General features: G+C 43.5%; 2 protein-coding genes and 1 pseudogene across 2 annotated transcripts; 2 read left to right on the forward strand and 1 right to left on the reverse strand.

Moving 5' to 3' along the window:
- Window positions 1-4662: 4662 nt before the first annotated feature.
- Window positions 4663-7227, forward strand: LOC144250477 (vomeronasal type-1 receptor 4-like). Its single transcript, XM_077793313.1, has 2 exons — window positions 4663-5676; window positions 7090-7227. Exons 1-2 carry the CDS (start codon window positions 4663-4665, stop codon window positions 7225-7227), a joined length of 1152 nt encoding a protein of 383 aa, XP_077649439.1.
- A 6988-nt stretch (window positions 7228-14215) lies between these two features.
- LOC144250478 (vomeronasal type-1 receptor 4-like) lies at window positions 14216-15142 on the reverse strand. Its single transcript, XM_077793314.1, has one exon. It carries the CDS (start codon window positions 15140-15142, stop codon window positions 14216-14218), a length of 927 nt encoding a protein of 308 aa, XP_077649440.1.
- A 3846-nt stretch (window positions 15143-18988) lies between these two features.
- Window positions 18989-19822, forward strand: LOC144250401 (14-3-3 protein eta pseudogene; annotated as a pseudogene).
- Window positions 19823-20041: the final 219 nt, after the last annotated feature.

A 20041-nucleotide genomic window follows, 5' to 3' on the forward strand; every position in this document is an offset into this window, starting at 1 on the left:
AGATATATTCCATGGATTTGTAACGATGTCAAAATAAATTCTACTGTCATGGATCCTTCTCCAAAAAACAATGAAATATTCATCCAAAGAAATTCATAAAAATAGATAATTATAAAACATAACCCAGGCTGGAGTGGGTTTTACGGCACTATTATGGGCATGCCACACAGGCAGTCTCTACCCGATGTCAGCAAAAGCCAGACAGCAGGTTTTTCTGAGCATTTGAACCCAACAGTCGAATGCCCACCCACAACACTGGCACCCTCATTATGAGAAAGGGAAAAGGCTCACCTGGGAATCCTCAGCATCCATCCTGCACACCTGCTGGCCAGTGGAGCCTGCACCTTAAAGATGGATAAACAGGGATGTGCTTGGCTCAGTGATCAGTCTTTCCCTGAGGGCCATCATCCAGGGACACTGACTGGGCTCATAGTTACTTGAGAGGTTTTGGCTCCACTCTTCCTGCTTCTTCTGGACATCAGACCCCAGAGCTGCCTGTTAGTGAGGCTTTGAATCCACAGGCAGCCTGCTCTGGTGCCCTGGATTTGGAGGATGGGGGATTAGGAATTCCTCATCCCATCCTGATCCTCTGATAAAGACAAATCTGTTGAAAACACTTGGAATCAGGGACCCTTGGCAGAAAAAATACAATGATGGGGACTGTCCCCCACAGACTGAGAATCTAAAGACAAATTAGGGGAAGAGATACTGCACAAAGAAGGAATTGGAGTTTTCTGTCTTGAAAAGCTGAGCAAAGGGCGTCAGGGACATTCAGTGCTAGACCTGCAGGAGGAGAGAGGCTCAGGCTCAGCAGAGGCATAAAGGACAGTGGGGGACTCAATGCCCAGCTTCCTGAGGGATCGGGCTTTTCTGATGTCCCTCTCTTTCTAGCAGCTGGTCCAGCTCTCCTGTATCTCCTCAAAATGTGCAAATATCACGCCAAGCTCTGGCTCCTGACCACGTCATCACACAGAGGCTGGTTCTCACAGGCCTTGGGGACAGGAGGCTGCATGCCAGGGAGGCACCTGGCCACGTAATCCTCACAGTAACAACACCTGTTCATCTGTCTGGTCTCTAGTGTGGCCAGACCCTGAGTCCACCATGTTCCTGGGAATTTTTAAACAGCTTATTGATGAGAGAGGCAAGACAGACACTCTTCACCAGGGGGTGATTGATCACAGATGGAGCACAGCCCAGGGGCCCTGATCATCCTTTCCAGGGGTCACAGTGGCAGGCTGCTGGGAGCCCCCCTCTCCATGATCTCCTTGTAGTCCATCCTCTCTCACACGTCTGAAGGTTGAAGTTAACCCTGAGCATTGCACATGCCTGTGCTAGATGTTCTGCTTTTACTCCGACAGCTGCAGCTTACTCTGGGCTGCTGACTTCTGCACCCGGGCCACACATGTTCACTGCTGCTGTACCACAGAGCAGTGGTGCTGCATGAAGTTATGGTTTAGCAGCTCATCTCTGGGAATCTCCAGGCTGCACTGGCTCCTTCAAGACTCCATGAAATATGCTGAATAAAATCTGAAAATATGAGTGGACAGGGGTTACACCATAACCCAGATGTCATCACTGAAACCCAGGTCCTTCCAAGTGCTGGGGACAGGTTTTCTGTTCATAAGGCTTCAGCCCCTCATGCCCCCACTCAGTGCCCCTCTGCAGATGCTCCAAGTGACCCATCCTGTTGGCTACTCTCCAACTGAGTCTTCCTTCCTAGCGACAAGCTCCATGGCCAAGGGATGGTTGTGATGACACCATCAGATGTCACAATCATGAGCATTTGCTCTGGTGTGGTCTGTACTCTCCATACCCCAGCCTGCCTGGAGCTGAGGCCACAGGACCACAGAATAGGCCCTGTTCCAGGCCCCAGGCTCCCCCCACCAGAGAAGAGATGGAGAAGGAGAGGAAAGAAGACAGAATTAGCAAGACTTAGCCTCAAACACTGAGAGAAGCCTGGAGTCCAGTGAGACTCAGAATTCTCTGTCTTTCATAGGTCACACCTCAATATTTCCTTAACCTTCCATATGACACCCTCTCAACCCCCAAGGATCATGTAAAATCAATAGACTCTCTCAAATGCCTCAACAATTATTAAGAAGTCACTAACAAGGAAATCATAATTGTCTTGGTAATTAACAAGTGTGGAGAAAGTTTTTCAGCCTTGTCCTGGGCTCCCCAGGCCTGCACTGTCATTGCCTCTCCAGGTGAAGTGATAATTGCAGCCCTGAGGGGAAGTGAGGTCACAGGAGCACAGACCTTTATCTCAGGGCCCAGCTTCCTCCCTCCCTCCATGCTGTTGTCAGGACCTCACACTGAGCCCAGCACCTTGCACACAGGAAGCATGGAGAGTAGTTTCTGTTTTTTATTTTTTGTCACAGAGGCAACGTGTGAAAAGGGGTAACTTTGAGAAAGTGCTCAGTTCTGGAAAGGATTTGGGGATGAAACACATTTAGTGCCAATAGAGACCAGGGAGAGGAACATTTGTTTGTTGTGTGCTGTGTTAGTAAAGGAGTCATGTGGCTGAACTGTTGCCAATTGTTTTTGATTCCCAATGTTATTTAATAAAAAAATCCACTGAGGATATTTCTAGGTGAATAATACCATTGACAGTGAATTCTGATTTGGAAGGGGCTTAAGGACAACTGCTTTGCTCTTCACATTACTTTAGGCAGACCTTAGGATACATTTTGACTGCTGCGATGGCTGTGTGTGTAATGTCTTCATGCCTATAGTAAAGAAAGACTGAATCCATTTGGATCACCCCACTTGGGGCTGTTCTGGATTAAAAGATGTTCTTTTCCAGCTCTACATTCCAATCACCTATGGGAGACAGGAACCACGTCTCCTCTGAATGCCTGTGCTGCTGTGGCTGAGATGAGACTCTCTCCCTGCTGTTCACACAGAGAAGGTAACATTATAGTGATGAGAGATGGTCAGTGTTGTCAGAACCAAATGAATCTGTGATTTCCCATGGCTGAATAATATCCCAACATTAATCACAAACTCATGACTTTTTCTTTTGTTTTTTATTTTATTCAGCACTGAACTCACATGCTCCAGCTTCTACTGACATACCTCTTATATAGAAGTGTCCTCCACAAATCCTGCTTCATTACTGACAGTTTCACTAATGTAGCTCTCAGGGAAGAGAAACTTTCAGCCTTAAATCAGTGAGGACTTCATTTCTACCATGAACTACATTCTCAGGTATCAGTACATCATTTTTCATAGTTTATGAGCCAAGTAATATTTTTGAATTATTTCTTTATAGATTTCAGTATGTTTTTATTCCAGGAATGACAACAAATGCATATTTCTGCTGTGGAACTGTTTAGAGGGGATTTTCTTCCATTCATTTATCTTAAATAATAAAAGCACAGCATTTTGTAACGTCTATTTTGATTTCTCATAATTTTTCCTCCTCGTTTGTTTTTCACATTTTATTAGTGTATTATAGTTACACATAATACTGGGGCTCACTATGACATAACTATGCATGCTCAGCATATAATTAGCTCCACTTAAGTCCTCACTGCTTTCCTGTACCTCACCTCCTCCCTCTCCCTCTTCCCGTGTGGATTTCAAACTTGGGTCAGTCTTACATTCATTAAAAGTAGAGACAGGGCAATTTTGTGGGACAGCATGTGCATTTGTCAGTTTGGAATTGCTGGCACAGAGTTTTATATCTGATCCGGTAAGTGGACACCACCAGTTTTGCAACCTTGGCACCAATTTTAGTACCCATTGCCAGTTCAGGAGATCCCTGGCCTATCTTCATCCTTCCCAATTGTGGTGCTTCCTACCATTTTATTTTAGAGTCTAGTTGGCTTGTTCGTATACTGGGGAGTGGCTTCAATAAAAACAATGAACTTCCTCCCCATGTTTATTATTCATTGAATTAAGCCTTTTCTTTCTTAAGTACCTTTTGGAAAGGTTTGCCGATTTTTAATCTATTATGCAATTTGAAAGACTGTTAGCATTGGATACATCAGACTCACTCACCCTGGGTATGTATGGCATCTAATAAAAGTTAATTTAATTTAATTTACCTTAACTTCTCATTTCAACAATATGTTTGATGTCCTTGTGCTTTTTAATAAACATTTCTTACTTAAGACCTCAGAAATATTCTTTTTGTTATTATAAAAGGTCCACTGCTTACTTTAAAGTGTAGCTCAGAAATTCTCTGAGATCTGATTTGTTGTATGGAGACAATGTTGATTGAAGTTCCTTTTCCAATTGAGTAGCAAATATCGGTTCATTCTGAAACATAAAATGCTCAATTCTATGACTTTGCTCTCACTTTCTATTGCTCTTCCCAGGTTAGCATCACCTGATCATCAAGGCTCAGTTTTCCAGAAAGCACCCTGTCAATTCTCCCCAGTAACTTGTGCACCTTGAGGTTTTTGAAATCCTGCAGGTGTATGCAATGAAAGCTGCTCTTGGTGTCAAAAAGTTATTTTAAGAAGGGAATCTCACTATGTTGCTCAGGCTGGCTTGAAATTTCTGTGCTGCAGTGATTCTCCTGCCTCAGCTTTGCAGTTAGCAAGTAGATACAGGTGCTCACAATGGTGCTTGGTACAGGTTTTGTAAATGAGTCATTTTGCTCAGAGGAATGACTGTTGACATAATATAAAGGACGATGTGCTGAATGACAATATGACCTCCTGGAATGTGGCAATAGGACTGATGTTCTTAACACAGGTTGCTGTTGGAATTCTGGGAAATTTCTCTCTGTTTTATTATTATTTAGTCCTTTCCTACAATGACTGTACTTTAAAGTCCACAGATATGATTCTCAAGCACCTAATTATAGCCAACTCCTTGGTCATTCTCTCTAAAGGAATTCCCCAGACAATCACAGCTTTTGGTTTGAAGCATTTCTTCAATGACCTAGCATGCAAACTTGTTTTGTACATTCAGCGAGTGGGCAGGAGTGTGTCCATTTTCATCACCTGCCTCTTGAGCATCTTCCAGAACATCACCATCAGCCCCATGAACCTCTGTTGGAAGGATCTCAAAGGAAGAGCTCCCAAGTACATTGGCTTCTCCATTTCCCTCTGCTGGATCCTGTACATGGTGGTGAATATCATTTTTCCTCTCTATATGCTCAGCAAATGGAGTAGTGAAAACCTGACAGAGAGAAGAGACTTTGGGTACTGTTCTTCTGCAGGTCGTGACAAAATAACCAACTTGTTATATGCAGCCTTATTTGCATTTCCTGAGGTTGTCTTTTCTATGCTCATGATCTGGTCCAGTGGCTCCATGGTTCTCCTTCTGTACAGGCACAAACAGAGGGTTCAGCACATTCACAGCATCAAAGTTTCCCCCAGAACATCCCCAGAGTCCAGAGCCACCCAGAGAATCCTTGTCCTTGTGGGCACCTTTGTGACTTTCCACACCCTCTCCTCCCTATTGAACGTTCATATTGGTCTATTTTCCATCCCCACAGGGTGGCTGGTGGACACCAATGACCTAATAGCAGTGTGTTTCCCCACTGTCAGCCCCTTTATTCTCATGAGCCGTGAGTCCACTGTATCCACTTTATCCAGGCTCTGTTTCATCTGCATAAAGAATACAAAGTCCTGCTGGGTGCTGTGGCATGTGCATGAAACCCCAGGAACTCAGGGAACTGAGGCAGGAGCAACCCAACTTAAAGGCCAGCCTCAGCAAGTTAGTAAAACCCTGTCTCAAAAATGAGAAAGAAAAGGGCTGGAGATGAAGCTCAGTGGTAAAGCACCCAGGGTTCAGTCCCCAGCATCAGAATACAAGTCAAACGTTGCCCCATTGTATCATAAGTACGTGATTGCATGTTTTCACATCATGTTCACTAGCCATCCTAGTTCCTGTTGGGCAAATGGAATGGATCAATCCCCAGTCCTTCCAGGTCATTTGAATCAAGTGCTTTTCTCCTGGAAATTTGGCCTGGAGCAAATGCAGTGAATAAATGAGTGTGGACCTTGTGGGAGGATAATTCTCCTTAGCATCGCCAGTAAGTTCATAACTCACAGAAACTTTTTGTTCCAAATTGTCTTTTGTTGGGTTCCTGTGAAAACAGAGCTTGTGAAGACAGATTCAGCATTAGCTATTGGAATAAAGAGAGAACTCTTTACTGCACAGTGAAATAAAGATAATGTCTCTCTCCAGTGCAAGGAACAAGGCAGGTGTGTTAGCAGTTCTCCTTACAATATTTGTCTCCCTACATGCAGGGATCTTGTGATGTGATGCAAACTCCTTTTCTGTTCAGCTTCCAGCTGGGCCACCCCACACACCCAGACTGAAGTTGGCAGGAGAGAGGAAGGCTGGTGGGAGCACAGTGCTCCTGCTGCCTGTGGTGCCACAAGGAAGGAAGCCCTGGGTTCTATCTAGGAAGCGCATGTCTTCTGCTGGGATCTGATCAAGGGTTGCAGTGTAATCTCACACTTTCACATTTTGTGAAAACACCGGCAGCTGTCTTTCAAAACAGGAGGATAGAAGGGCATGTCTTACTTACGCTTTTAAAAATAGCACTTACATCTTTGTGAATCAGAATACATTCATCAGTTTTCCCTAGGTTGTAGTCTTAGGAGATTTGATTCCTCTATAAACAGTGCAGTTGCTGGTGTAGGCAGGGTTGTGAGAAGTGTCACAGCAGGTCCCACAGGTGGAGACCTGCAAAGGGGAGGGGAAGATACATGAGGCTTCCTGGGTGACAGCATCCTGGAGGGACTTTGGTAAAAAGCAATTATTATAGGAACATTTATTGATATACACTCCATGACCTAGTAAATCTGTCCCTGCCTGTCACCCATGTGATATCTTCTGAGAAGGCCACATGAGTCACTGAGGTTTTTCTGTTGAAAGTGGACTCTTTGGGGAATGTTTGAAAGAGCTTGAGTTTTAAGGCTTCACTTATTTAAGGCAAAGTCTAATTTTATGGAAAAGTTGAGTTTTTGGGGATTCTGATATGGCAAACCCCTCAGTATTGTGGTAAGTTCCTAGGGAAATGTCAATATTTAGAAGGTAGGGAAGTGGGGTGGTAAATGTTGGGTTTCCAAGATATGAAACTAGCTCCAACAGCAGTGGGTTTACCTGTGGAATGAACAGATTCTTCCCAAGAAGGACCTTTCACGTGATGAGAATGCAGAGCATATGAATGGAGGCCCAGGGATGAGGAGAGAGGTGGAGCTGGCCCTGCACATCCTGGGGAATGCTCCCTCTGGAACCTGCCTGGAGGCTTGCTGAGAGGCTCAGGCCTCACCTTCCTCCAGTGGCTGCCTCAGCACTCCCTCACCTGTGAGCCCTGGCACTCAAGGGCATTTACTAAAAACACCCAGGGCCACTGTTAACAGTGATGTGTTGAGAGAGGGACAGAGCACGGCTGTGTGATGGACAAGAGTGAGCACAGGGCACAGGGAAATGGCCGACAGACGTGAGATGGTGGAGCAGTGAGCCTGAAGGGCCAGGTCTAAAGATGATGGAGAGGAGAGAGGGGGGAAGGCAGAAGCATGTCACGTGTTGCTCCAAGGTTAAGGCCAATGCCAGGCTATGACTACAAAGGGAAGAGTGGGCCAGGAAGGCACAGGCATAAACCCACTGGGTTCCAGGTGGGTGGATGGCAAGGTGACAGGAACAAGGGTGTGATGGCAACACAAGACATTGGCAATGGGGGCCAATGGTCAGTGGGAAGCATGTGGAGACCTGCTGTGGGCAAAGATCAGGAGAGGAGGAGCCCACCTTGGTGGACAGTGACTGAGGTGGATCCAGAGTATAAGCAAAGGTGGTGGAGCCTGGGGAGGGGACAGACATGGGGAGGGAGGAAGAATGTGCACAGGAAGGGAGGGAACCTGAGGGTGGGGCCCCTGGTTGTGAGTGCACTGAAGCACCTAGGAGCAAGGGGCAGGGCTGCAGGGTGGTGGATGGTGGTCAGGGGCAGCATGCACTTCACAGAGGAGCAGAGGTGCCTGGAGGTTGAGCACTGTGGATTTGAGGGTGTTAGGCAGAGGACACAGGAACAGGCTGACACTAGATTTGGGAGTAGATACAGAGAAGGGAAAGGAACACAGGTGACAGAGTTTGCAGGAGCCACTGAAGGCGAGGAGGATTGTGGTCAGACTGTGGTCCTTGGAACAGGGAAAAAAGGTTTCTGTTTTGTCCTGTTTTTTGTGGTTGCGTTTGTTTCTTTGTTTTCAAAAAGGTTACAGAATGTGGGTCCAGGGAATATATATTAGAAAGGGTGGGAGGAAGTGAAGGACAATGAAGGCTTATGGACTTCTAAAGGTCACAGCAATGGAGGGATGGAGGAGGTAGCCAGACGTGTAAGGGAGTGAACCTCAAGGGTCTCCTTTCCTCCCAGAGCCTGACTCTGCAGCACACACTGTTCACTTTAGCTTGGCACCTGTTGCATACATTGTGGTCCAGCAGACATCCAGGGCAGAGGAGAAGCTTCCAATAGCTCAGGTGTCTGGACAGATACCAGAAGATGCTTTCAGGATACTCCAGGCCTGACTCCTGCTACAAAGGCTATTTTAAAAATGGTGCTAAAAAAAGCTATTTTTCATCTGGTACTACCCAACTTTCCAGAATTAAAAAAAAACCCTTCTGCTAAAAATATCAAAACACTATGAAAAACAGCTTTGAAAGTCGAAAGCTTCCAGATTATAAGAGAACCACTAGGATATTACAGTTTATGTCTTAAAATCTAGTTTTGAATTTTTATCTTTAGTATTTTTTCATGGAAAAATAAATTTCATGCATTTTGAATTGAGGCATCCTGCATTTGTTTTTCTCTTGTTTTCTGATAAATGTCAATTAAAAAAATAAGTAATATGTGAATGTCTAATTCACATTGTTTGGGTAGTTCTAAGTGGGTGCTATGATGCAGAAGCAGCATTTTGAATAATTTTTCAAGTCATACTGTCCATATATAGTGATTCAGTTTTGTACCAGCTGTGATGTGCTTACCTTGTGGTTGATGGCAAGGAAACTTCCACACAATGCCCATATTTGGGTATTTTCCAATCAGGCTAAACATACCTATTTCACAGTATATTTTTTTACATTTAGGTTTTCTCTCCACTTTGCATTGATTTCTTTTTGTACAGGGTGTCATTGTTTGTCAGCATGTGGACACTCAATTTCCCCTCGACCATCAGTTTAAAAAGTTGTCCTTTGTCCAGTGTAACTTCTTAGCACTGCTGTGGAAGGTCAGTTAGTTGGATATGGAGACCTGGGCCCACTTCTTGGCTCTCTTTTCTGGCCCACTGGTCTGTGTGTCTGACTTTATGCCAACACCTGGCTGTACTGATTCCTACAGCTTTGCAGTGTATTTTGAAGTCAGGTTGTGTCATGCCACGTGATTTGTTCTTTTTACTCAAGATTGCTTTGGGTATTCTGGTACTTTCAGGGTTCAAATAATTTTTAAATTACTTTTAATAGTTATGTGAAGTCCAATGGATATTTTCATAGAGATTGAATTGTATCTGTAGATCACTCAAAACATCGTGGACACCTTAACTAAATCCATTTTTCCAATCTATGTATATTGGATGTCTTTCCACAAATTGTGTCTTCTTTAATTTATTTTTTAAAATCCATGTTTTAAAGTTTTCAACTCTTGGGTCAAATTTATTTTGAGACAATTTTTATAGTTATTGGAATAATATTGCTTTCTTGATTTCCATTTTATATAATTTGCTACTCAGTTTTGTGTGTTGATTTACATGCAGAAACTAATATTGTTTATTAGCTCTAGTAGTTTTTGAGAGTGTTTGGTTTTCTGATATGTAAAATCGTCTCATGTGCAAATACTGGCAGTTTGACTTTCTCTTGCCCAATTCAACTGCTCTGTATTTCTTTGTTTTGCTCAGGTTAGTCATAGCGGCAGCACCACTTCTTGCTACCAATTTCTGTTTTAGTCAGATTTTTATTGCTGAGACCAAATACCCACAAAGAACAACCTAGAGGAGGAAAAGTTCATTTTGGCTCATGGATCTCAGGTCTCAGTCCACAGGAGGCTGGCTCCATTGCTGTGGGCTCAGGGGGAATCAGAACACATGGGGAAGAGTGTGGTAGAGGGGAGCTGCTTCTCTCATTGTAGCAAGGAAGCAGAGGGACAGGGAGATGGGAGAGGCCACAGGGAAGGTGAATCGAAAATGAATTCCTTAGTAGTAATAAATTAGATAATTCTGCATTCTGCCATTGGCTGCAGAACAAATTGACATTGAAGAATGTTTCAAAGAAATGCTCCCAATTAAAGAGGATGCAGTGGTGGCACTTCTTCCAAAACTATAGCCTCCTTCTCTCCAGACAATAAAGACCACTATTCCTCCATGACACATGTTCACATGGAAATGTGTTAAGCTTGGAGTAAGAACAGAACTCAGGTAATAAGCTAACTTGTAATTTCAGTGAATATTTCCTTGATGGATCTAGGAAACCTGGCATCTGCACACTGCACTATTCCTCAGCCCTTAGCCACACCTTCTGATCCACGTCTTATAGCTGGGGGCAGTCCCTATGTGACTTCCCAGGGCTGGGGTAGGTGCTCGTCAATGACATCTGGAATGTCAGCACAGGAGCAATCCTGTTTGCATGCACAGTAATGTGCAGATGGTGAAGTCTGGTCAGGAAGACCAGAGTGCCAAGGCTCAGGACAGGAACAAAGGGTATTCCACCTTGGCTGATGCAGCCTGGCAGCAGGAGAGAGCCCATGGCAATGGGAGGCACCACAGAAGAGCAGCACTGAGGAAGAGCCTGTGAGCCTCAGCAGGACTTTTCTTAAACTGCCTCATCCCTTTTGCTGGAGAGCCTTGAATTTTCTCCTTCACTCCTGGGGATGCCAGCAGCCAGGTTGGGAGAAGATGTTGTCATATCATAAAGTTCCCATGACTTTTCCAGACACTCACATCAAAACAAAACAAAAATTGGCGTTTGGATTTTACTATATGTAAGACCATCTCACTTGGAAACAGTGACAGTTTGACATGCTATTGCCCATTTTGATGCCCTTTATTTCTTTCTCTGGAATTTTCACAATCATGAGGCACTGCTAAGACTCCTTTATACAAAACCAGGAGAACTTGGGCATGCAGAAGTTAAATGTGTGCCTAATTTTATTTTTATCTTTTTTATCAGTGGTAGAAGGTAGTCTTACAAGTGGTTGAGTGGTAATAGACAGTACCATAAACCACCCAACTTTTATGTAACTAGTGAGTAGATTGTACAAATGATCCAGTTGTCTCTCTTTCTCTCTCTCTCTCTCTTTTCTTTTTTCTCTCTTTTTTTTTTTTTGGTGTGGTGCTGGGGATTGAACTCAGGGTCTTGTGCATGCAAGGCAAGCACTCTACCAACTGAACTACATCCCCAGCTCCAAGTGATTCAGTTCTATATTTAGTTTAGTTTTATACAGAGTTACCTTAGAGCCAGTGCTATATGGGAAGCAGATGTGCATGTAGCTGTGGTGAGGAGACCTAGTGATGAGGGTTAACAGATGAGGAGGACCCTCTTACAGCCTCAAGGCATCTGCAGCACACTCTACCTGCCTTCTTTGACACAGAGGAGAGTGTCTAGAAAGACCAAGTGCACCTCACACAACATCTAGCTTATCCTAGAGGTAAACTGGCTCACCTATACATGTATGTGTTATGTATGTGTGTGCATGCTCAAATTAATCCTCATGGATACCCACAAGTGAGAAAATGCATTAAGTGAAATCAGAAGTTATTTAAAGGTGTTTTGTATGTAGAAATTTTTCAGGACCATAACTTTAACCTTTATTGAGTGAAAAGTGTAGTTGAAAAAAGGAATTGCTAAAAGAGACATCAAATATGTTATTTTTTAAGTCATCTGCAAAAATGGAAACTAGTTTTATGACCTGCTTATAGATAATAGGGATAGTAGAAATGTAGTTCTAAATGTTTAACAAAGCAGTCCTAATCCTGCTGATTGCTATCATCATAGATTTTTAGTTACCTTTTAAACTATCTCTATACATTGATTAGGAAGAAATGTCAATTGCTATTTGTTTTTGTTTTATTTATCATTTTATTTTTGCATAATATTCTGCTCAAGTTAGTCTGCAACAACAAGAAGGGCCCTAATATGTGATCTTTTTCTTTCAAGTTTATCTGAGAAATGTAAATGTTATAATAGCATTATTTATCCTGACTCAATTCCAAAATGATTTCCTATGATTCTTCATGTTATAATTATTAAATGCATTTTTCCTTCTTTTTTAAAAAGCATAATGGTAAAAATAGGAGGAACAAGTGGGTTGTAATTCATACAAAGACTTTCAAACTGTTAGGAAATTTATCCTAGAGGTACATAGGTGTATACCAAGGGCATCGCTGCACACTTCCCCAGCTGAGATGCCCATGACAACACATTGTAGAACCTGCCTGCCAGAGCTGATCCTGACGTTCCACACACAAAGACTCTCTCATGTTTTGGTGATCTCTTTCTTCTGCATTAACCAATCATCTACAACTGGGTTTTGTAGGGGTTCTGTGTTTTGGATTGAGGTCACTGATAGCTTCATGACTGTGGCATGCTGTGGCTAGGAAGTTTCTGTGCTAGACACAGAATGCCTGGTTGCTGGGAAAAATTTTGTTCAAAGACCCAGAATGCCTAGGTGCTGAAGCAATGTCCTGCATGAGGAGGCTCTTTGTTAGAGTCTTATCAGCCCGGAACTTGATCTCAGGCACACAGCTCCTGGGAATAAAGGAACACCAAACAATAATGTAGTTATGGCACTAATAACCTAAATAGCCTATCAATATAAATAAAGCTTGGAAGTTTGGCCTCTTTGCCTTTCTGCCATCTTTCCTGCCTCTGCTTCTTGTCTCTGTGTCTCTTTTTATTTTCCTCATAGGATTCTGATAAAAGAATTTATTTAGCTCACAGTTCTAGAGATTCAAGAGCATGGTGCCAGCATCTGCTCAGCTCTGGTGAGGGCCTCACAGACAGCTGAATTACACTGGTGAGAGCATGTGCATAAGAGACCTCAGGGAAGGACAGGGGTACCAGAGAGTGGAGACAGCTGCAGTCTATAGGACAACCCATTCTCCTGAGAGCATTACACTATACTCCAGGAGATCATCACTTATCCTTAAGGGTGACCTCCCCAGGACCCAACCCCCATCTCCTTGCCTCCACTCTCAAAGGTTCAGACATCCCAACACATCACACCAGAGGCAAAGCTTTCAAATCATAAATCTTTATAAAAAATTATATCCAAATCAGAACACGAGTACATCAAGAAAGGAATGTTAAAATTAACTATTTGAAATTCCTGCAGTTTAATTCTATCAGTGACAACAGGTAGAAATACAAATTTATGAAGTTATGGGATTTTCTAAATCAAATATGAAAAAGTGCAAACTGAAGTGTTTGTGTTATGTACAATACAAAAGAGGTGACTGTGTCAAATGCTGGTCACTTTGGGCGATATTTAAGGGAAGGCAAGAAGAGTCATCTTAAAAATCAAGGGTAGGTTTTTTCACAAGCAGCTTCATGTGAGGTGTGTGGCTGGTTTGTGTAATTTTGTTGAGCTATGCATGCCCAACTTCTTCATAAGAATGTTTTAAAGATATATATCAGTAACAAAAATACATCATTTTTAGTGTCATATAATGCCAATGTAAAGTGTAAATGTATTAAATAAGTCTGGGTTCTGATAAGCTTTTGAAAAAACAAAATGTAATATTATAAAACATCACAGTGGAAATAAACAAAGATTATTTAATGTAACCTGTGTCATGAAGAAGATGTTATACAATTTCATCCCAGTATGTCCCATATTATGTGAAATGTAGAGGTCTAATTTCACTGACAAAAGATGAAGATTGTTTCATAAAGTTCACCTTTATATTTTCCCCAAGAGACATAGCTAAGACAAAAATAAAAATAGATAAATAAAAAATATAGCCCATTTGTTTTAACAAAATATCAACCAAGATATCAGGAGGAAAAAAATAAAGTTTTAAGTAGTATTACATTTAAACAGAAATTTACATTTGCTACAAATAATTTTCCAGAAATATTGCTTGATGGCTATAAACTTAATCCACACACACACAAATATACATGTCCAATCATACATAAACACAGGAGTGTATATGTAAACCGCATTCACAAGTGACATCACTGTGCATAAATTACTCCTTCAATTTTGTGGTTAAGAATGGATAAAAATTAAGAATTGTTCAAAATCTTATAATTTACACATTCCTCATGGTAACAGGGTTTTCCTATTCCTTATCCAAGTGAGCCAGAGCTTGGATGCATTGGAGTTGCTGCTCATGAGCAGAAAGGGGCTGACAGCTGGGAAACACCCAGTGATTACTGCAGTTGTATTCAACAGGAACCAGGTGGGATTCGAAACCAGAGTCAGACAAATCTGACAGATGCAGGAAATTGTGTAATAAGAGACAAAGTTGCTCACCAGGAGGAGGATGGTTTTGGTGGCTCTGGATTCAGGGGAAGACCTGGAGGAGCTGGACTTATGAAGGTGCTGCATTCTCTGCTTGTGCCTGTGCAGGATGAGCACCATGGAGCTGCTGGCCCAGAGCATGAGCCCCACACACAGGGCATCGGGGAAGGTTAGCAATGCTGCATGCAGTGAGTCTGTGGTTTTGTCACGACGAACAACAGAACAGTATTCAAAATCTTTTAGACTGGTGATGTTTCTGTTACTCCCTTTTCCTGTCATGACCAGAGGAAACATAACATTTAAAAAGATGTACAGAATCCAGCTCAGGTGTATGGAGAAACCAATGTACTTGGGAGATTTCCCTTTAAGCTCTGAATACCAGGAGTCTCCAGGGCTGATCTTAATGGCCTGGAAGACACTCAGGAGGCAGGTGCTGCCAATGGACACACCTTTTCCCACCCTGTGAAGGTAGAAAAGCAGCTTGCACCCCAAATCACTGAGGAAACCTTTCATTCCAAAAGCTTTCATTGTCTGGGGAACTCCTTTACACAGGAGAGTTAACAAGTTGGCCACAATCAAGTGCTGAAGAATCCAGTCTGTGTGTCTTACCCTGCACCCAGTGAAGTAAAGGACCAGGTAATGGAGGAGACGAGAGGAATTGCCCAGAGCTCCAACCACAGTCTGTGCCAGGAAGATGATGCCTACAGCCACATCACTGGCTGCCATCCTGCCAGTTCCCTGCTGTCCCATCCAGAGGGTCCTGCAGGGGAACAGGAGGCCTGGGCTGCATGTGTCCTCTGAACAACAATTCAGTATTGCCCACTGTCCAGAGTTCCTCTCATAACATTAACTTCACATTTTCCCCTTTTCGTCATGTTTTCATGTGGTTTGTGTGAACAGGGAAAAGTATGAAATCTATAAATTCCTGCTATGAAGGTGGCACATGGTGATTCGTGAATCTTCATGAAATGAGGCAGGAACTACAGTGGCTTTTCATAATGACCAGCAGAACTTGAGTACACAGAGCTTAAGCATCTCTCTAAATTCACACTCTGATTAGGGGACTAGAAGGGCCTTGAAGCTGGCTGAGCAGTAACAGACACAGAATAGTACACCACACATCCCTAAAGCTAATGAGCAGCGTTCTTCAATCAGATTCAGTATTTACTTCTGCTTTTCTGCATTTCTGTTATCTTCAAACTAGTTATATTTTTATAACTTTTTCTTGTCAAATGATTCTATTTGCTTGTAAGATTTATATTTGTGCATTGATTGATATTGATCCAATATAAATTATGAAGGAACATTTAGATATTGTAATAACTGCAAGTGCCCTGAGGGGACTCTAGCCCCACAGGCATCTGTCTGATGGTGAGTTACCTGCAGGAGGCAGGACTGGCTGCACATCAGGACAGCTACCCCATGACTCATGTGGTTGTGTGTTAGGAACACAAATTCAATAGCCCCTATCACAGAAATGTGTCACATTCCCAGGCTCTGTCATATGTCTTGGGATATTAAGCAGCAACATGGGATGAAAGATTATACAATAGAAACAAAATATTCACTGATTTCAACAGATACGTATATGAGTTAATTAATTACTAAGTTAGGTAAAACTCGTTTAAGGAAGCAAGTTTGGAGTATGATATTATAATAGGAGTCATCCATTGACATATTTGTTCCTTTAAGCAGTAGAATTTCTGCAGCCATTTGAATTCATGAATTAAAATGACTTCATTGTTTATAGAAACGTTATGTTCAAAGAAATTTGAATGTACAGTGAAGAGCTCCCCTACATGTCCCCTGCATACCCAGACAGCTGTACTGTCAAATTCCTAGACCAGAGGGTGAATTTACTACAATCAGGAGAATATTTTTAAAGAAGAAAAAAGATATACACTATAAATGTGGTGTTGGAGACTTTTAAAAATTAAGTACATTCTTTCATACATGTTTCATTCCACATTAAAGAAGAAATGACCTCACCATAATCATAGAACACTGATGGTTTCAGGATGGGTACAAGTACTGTCTATGTTAGCTGCACCAAGCTCAGAGTCAGAGAAAATGTACTGCCAAGTATCACCATCAGATCACTTCCTACACAGGACTAGCAGATTTGTGTCAATTTGTCCCATTCCATATAAACATGAGAGATTACAGGTTTATCTCTAGAAACCATGAAGATTAATTCTCTGCACCTTGAGAATCAGTTTTCATTTTCACTTGAATTAAACCACGGCAATCACTGCCAGTGAGGACCACCTTAGTTAAATTAGGAGCTACAAGAGATTGGGGCTGTGACTGGAATCTTATTATATTTCCTGTCTTGAGCCCAGTCATCAGCAACTGTTCTACTTCCTGTGTGGCTCTGGCTCCTATAGGGCTCAATCCAGAGTTCCCTGTTCTGATGGGATCACTTACCCAGACTCCGGAGATGCATTTCCCTCACAGATGCTGCTCTCAGACTGAGGTTCCCTACTCACCAGGCCCTTTCTCTTTACCAGGAAGGTGACCTCAGTGCAGAGGCCTCAGTGGCCACAATATATGCTGCAGGGAGGGGCCAGCTCCTGAGATATGGGTCTGTGACTCTGTGACCTCACCTCCCCTGGGACCTGCAATTATCACTGTGCCTGAAGCAGCAATGGGTGGGCAGGTTGGGGAGCTGAGGACACTGCTGGAAGCTTCCTCCCCAGGTGCCACTTGGGAAGAACAATTATAAGTTTCTTCATGCCATGGCTTGAGAGAATACTGGGGTGTTTAGAGAGGCTCTTCCTAATCCCTGATCCCTGGAGGCATATAGGGTCTCAGTTGGAGAGGGCAGGAAATACTGAGGTCTGTCATATGAAGGACTGGCAGTGAGCTATGCATTTCTTGCTTCCCTGGGTAATTTTCTACCACAAATCTAGTTGCTTTTTTTATTTTGCAAGATGAAACCATAATTTTAGCTATTATCAGACAGATGGAATGAGATAAAATATCTGGGAAGGTTTTAAAACAGACACAAGTGAATGAAAGAACACATGCTAATGATGCAATTTGGAAGTCAGTCATTGGACTCATCCGCAAAATGTTAATAAATTATTTTGGATTTTGTTGCATAATTCAATGCCAATTCATATCATAATTTTATGAATACATATAGTCTGGCAATATGGGAGCCCATGAAGGACAGGAGGAAGAAACAGAACAGTACCCATACAATTAACAATGTAATAATAGTCTCCCTCACCAGGGCCAGCAGCAGGATCAGATGGTTTGACCAGCCTGAGCTAACATTTTTTGTTGTTTTCATTTATACTAGAGCTACTAATATTAATTTATCAGCCTCAGGGAATGAGCACAGCATAGAAGTCTCCAACCCTGCAAAAACAATATTTACAATGGGTCATTTTAATAAATACAGTGAGGTTTACCATTCAGGCAAACTCCTGTGGCTAGAAATCAGGTGTGATTTGGGCAGTGATGCTGGTGTCAGATAAAAGGGGTAAAAAAGAGAACATGGAAAAGGGGCAATGGGGACAGGATGATGGTGCAGGGCCTGTTAAGGGGAGGGCAGACAGCGAAAGAGAGAAGGAAGAAATGGAAAGTGAATAAGTTAATGTGCTCTGCTGAGTGTGAGTGTACAAGGGGCAATGAGCTACGAGGTAACAAGACATAGGGTTCACCAGGTAAAAGAGACAAGAGGTGCACGGTTACGTGGAATGAAGGGACTCCTGGGAGTGGGGTTCCTTGAGAGTTTGGAATAGATGTGATGTCTCCTAAAGCCACTCACAAATCAGACTGTCAGAACATTCAGTATTCAAGCAAGCAGGAATGCAAGGATGCTATCGGACTGCATGTTTCAAGGCTGGAGATCACCCCCTAACACCTGAGGGCAAAGGCCGGGCCTTATATGGCCTAAGGTTATTTCATCACTAAACAAGTCATTTGGACAAAATTTAATATTTTTTTTGAAGAAAACTCTGAAAGAATGGAAAATTGAGGTAATGTATATCAAGATGATAAGGACACATGCCACAGGTCTCCAGCCCACAAAATACACAATATTGAGAAATCGAGAACTTTCTATGTTAAAGAACCAGCCAAGGACGTTCATCATCACCACTTCTGTATAATATCCTACTAGGAGTCCTATAAAGAGAAGTTTGGCAATGAAAGAAATAAAAGGAATACAAAATGGAAAGGAAGAAGTAAAATTCTCTGTTTTAAGATGCTGTTATAGTTCTCCTCTCTTGGCGGCGTCGGGGGCGCCAGCCACTGCGCGCGGAGCGAGCCAGAGAGAGGGCGAGCGGCGGCGCTGCCTGCAGCCTGCAGCCTCTGGCAAACCGGGGAACCAGTGCGCGTGCGCGGTGGCGCTGCCTGCAGCCTGCAGCCTCTGGCAAACCGGGGAACCAGTGCGCGTGCGCGGTGGCGCTGCCTGCAGCCTGCAGCCTCTGGCAAACCGGGGAACCAGTGCGCGTGCGCGGCGGCGGCCTCCGCGGCGACCCGGGAGCGGACAGGCGGGCGGTCGAGCGGTGCGGGGCTCGAGGCGAGGCCGGGCCTAGAGCGACCTGGGGGACCGACCGGGAGCAGCTGCTGCAGCGGGCGCGGCTGGCCGAACAGGCGGAGCGCTACGACGACATGGCCTCCGCCATGAAGGCGGTGACAGAGCTGAATGAACCTCTCTCCAAGGAAGATGGAAATCTCCTCTCAGTGGCCTCTAAGAATGTGGTTGGTGCCCGGCGATTGATCTTCTTGGAGGGTCATTAGCAGCATTGAGCAGAAAACCATGTCTGATGGAAATGAAAAGAAATTGGAGAAAGTTAAAGCTTACCGGGAGAAGATTGAGAAGGAGCTGGAGACAGTGTGCAATGATGTCTTGGCTCTGCTTGGCAAGTTCCTCATCAAGAACTGCAGTGATTTCCAGTATGAGAGCAAGGTGTTTTACCTGAAAATGAAAGGTGATTACTACCGCTATTTGGCAGAAGTGGCTTCTGGGGAGAAGAAAAACAGTGTGGTAGGAGCTTCCGAGGCAGCCTACAAGGAGGCCTTTGAAATCAGCAAGGAGCACATGCAGCCAACACATCCCATTGGGCTGGGCCTGGCCCTCAACTTCTCTGTGTTCTACTAGGAGATCCAGAATGCACCTGAGCAGGCCTGCCTCTTAGCTAAACAAGCCTTCGATGATGCCATAGCTGAGCTGGACACATTAAATGAGGATTCCTATAAGGACTCCACACTCATCATGCAGTTGCTTCGAGACAACCTCACCCTCTGGACAAGCGACCAGCAGGATGAAGAAGCAGGAGAAGGCAACTGAAGATCCTTCAGATCCCTGGCCCTTCCTTCACCCACCATTCCCATCATCACCAATTCTTCCTTGCCACAGTCACTAAATATCTAGTGCTAAACCTATCTGTATTGGCATCACAGCTACTCAGATCTGCTCTCCTGTCTCTTGGGAAGCAGTTTCAGATAAATCATCATGGGCATTGCTGGACTGATGGTTGCTTTGAGCCTACAGGAGCTCCCTTTTTGAATTGTGCAAAGAAGTGTGTTCTGAATGAGGCATTTAACTATGCCTATTAATCTATGGCAAATCTAGGCAAAAGTAATTGGGGAGTTTAGAGAGGAGAATTA

This window comes from Urocitellus parryii, chromosome 15 (assembly GCF_045843805.1).
Source record: "Urocitellus parryii isolate mUroPar1 chromosome 15, mUroPar1.hap1, whole genome shotgun sequence".
In the NCBI taxonomy this organism is placed as follows: domain Eukaryota; kingdom Metazoa; phylum Chordata; class Mammalia; order Rodentia; family Sciuridae; genus Urocitellus; species Urocitellus parryii.

What these genes read in the sequence shown, in the direction of transcription:
- LOC144250477 (XM_077793313.1), top strand. Translation starts at nt 4,663, where the DNA reads ATGACCTCCTGGAATGTGGCAATAGGACTGATGTTCTTAACACAGGTT. An exon ending in TTAAAGGCCAGCCTCAGCAA is followed by an intron (nt 5,677 to 7,089) that starts GTTAGTAAAACC and finishes TGGAATGAACAG; the next exon opens with ATTCTTCCCAAGAAGGACCT.
- LOC144250478 (XM_077793314.1), bottom strand. Translation starts at nt 15,142, where the DNA reads ATGGCAGCCAGTGATGTGGCTGTAGGCATCATCTTCCTGGCACAGACT.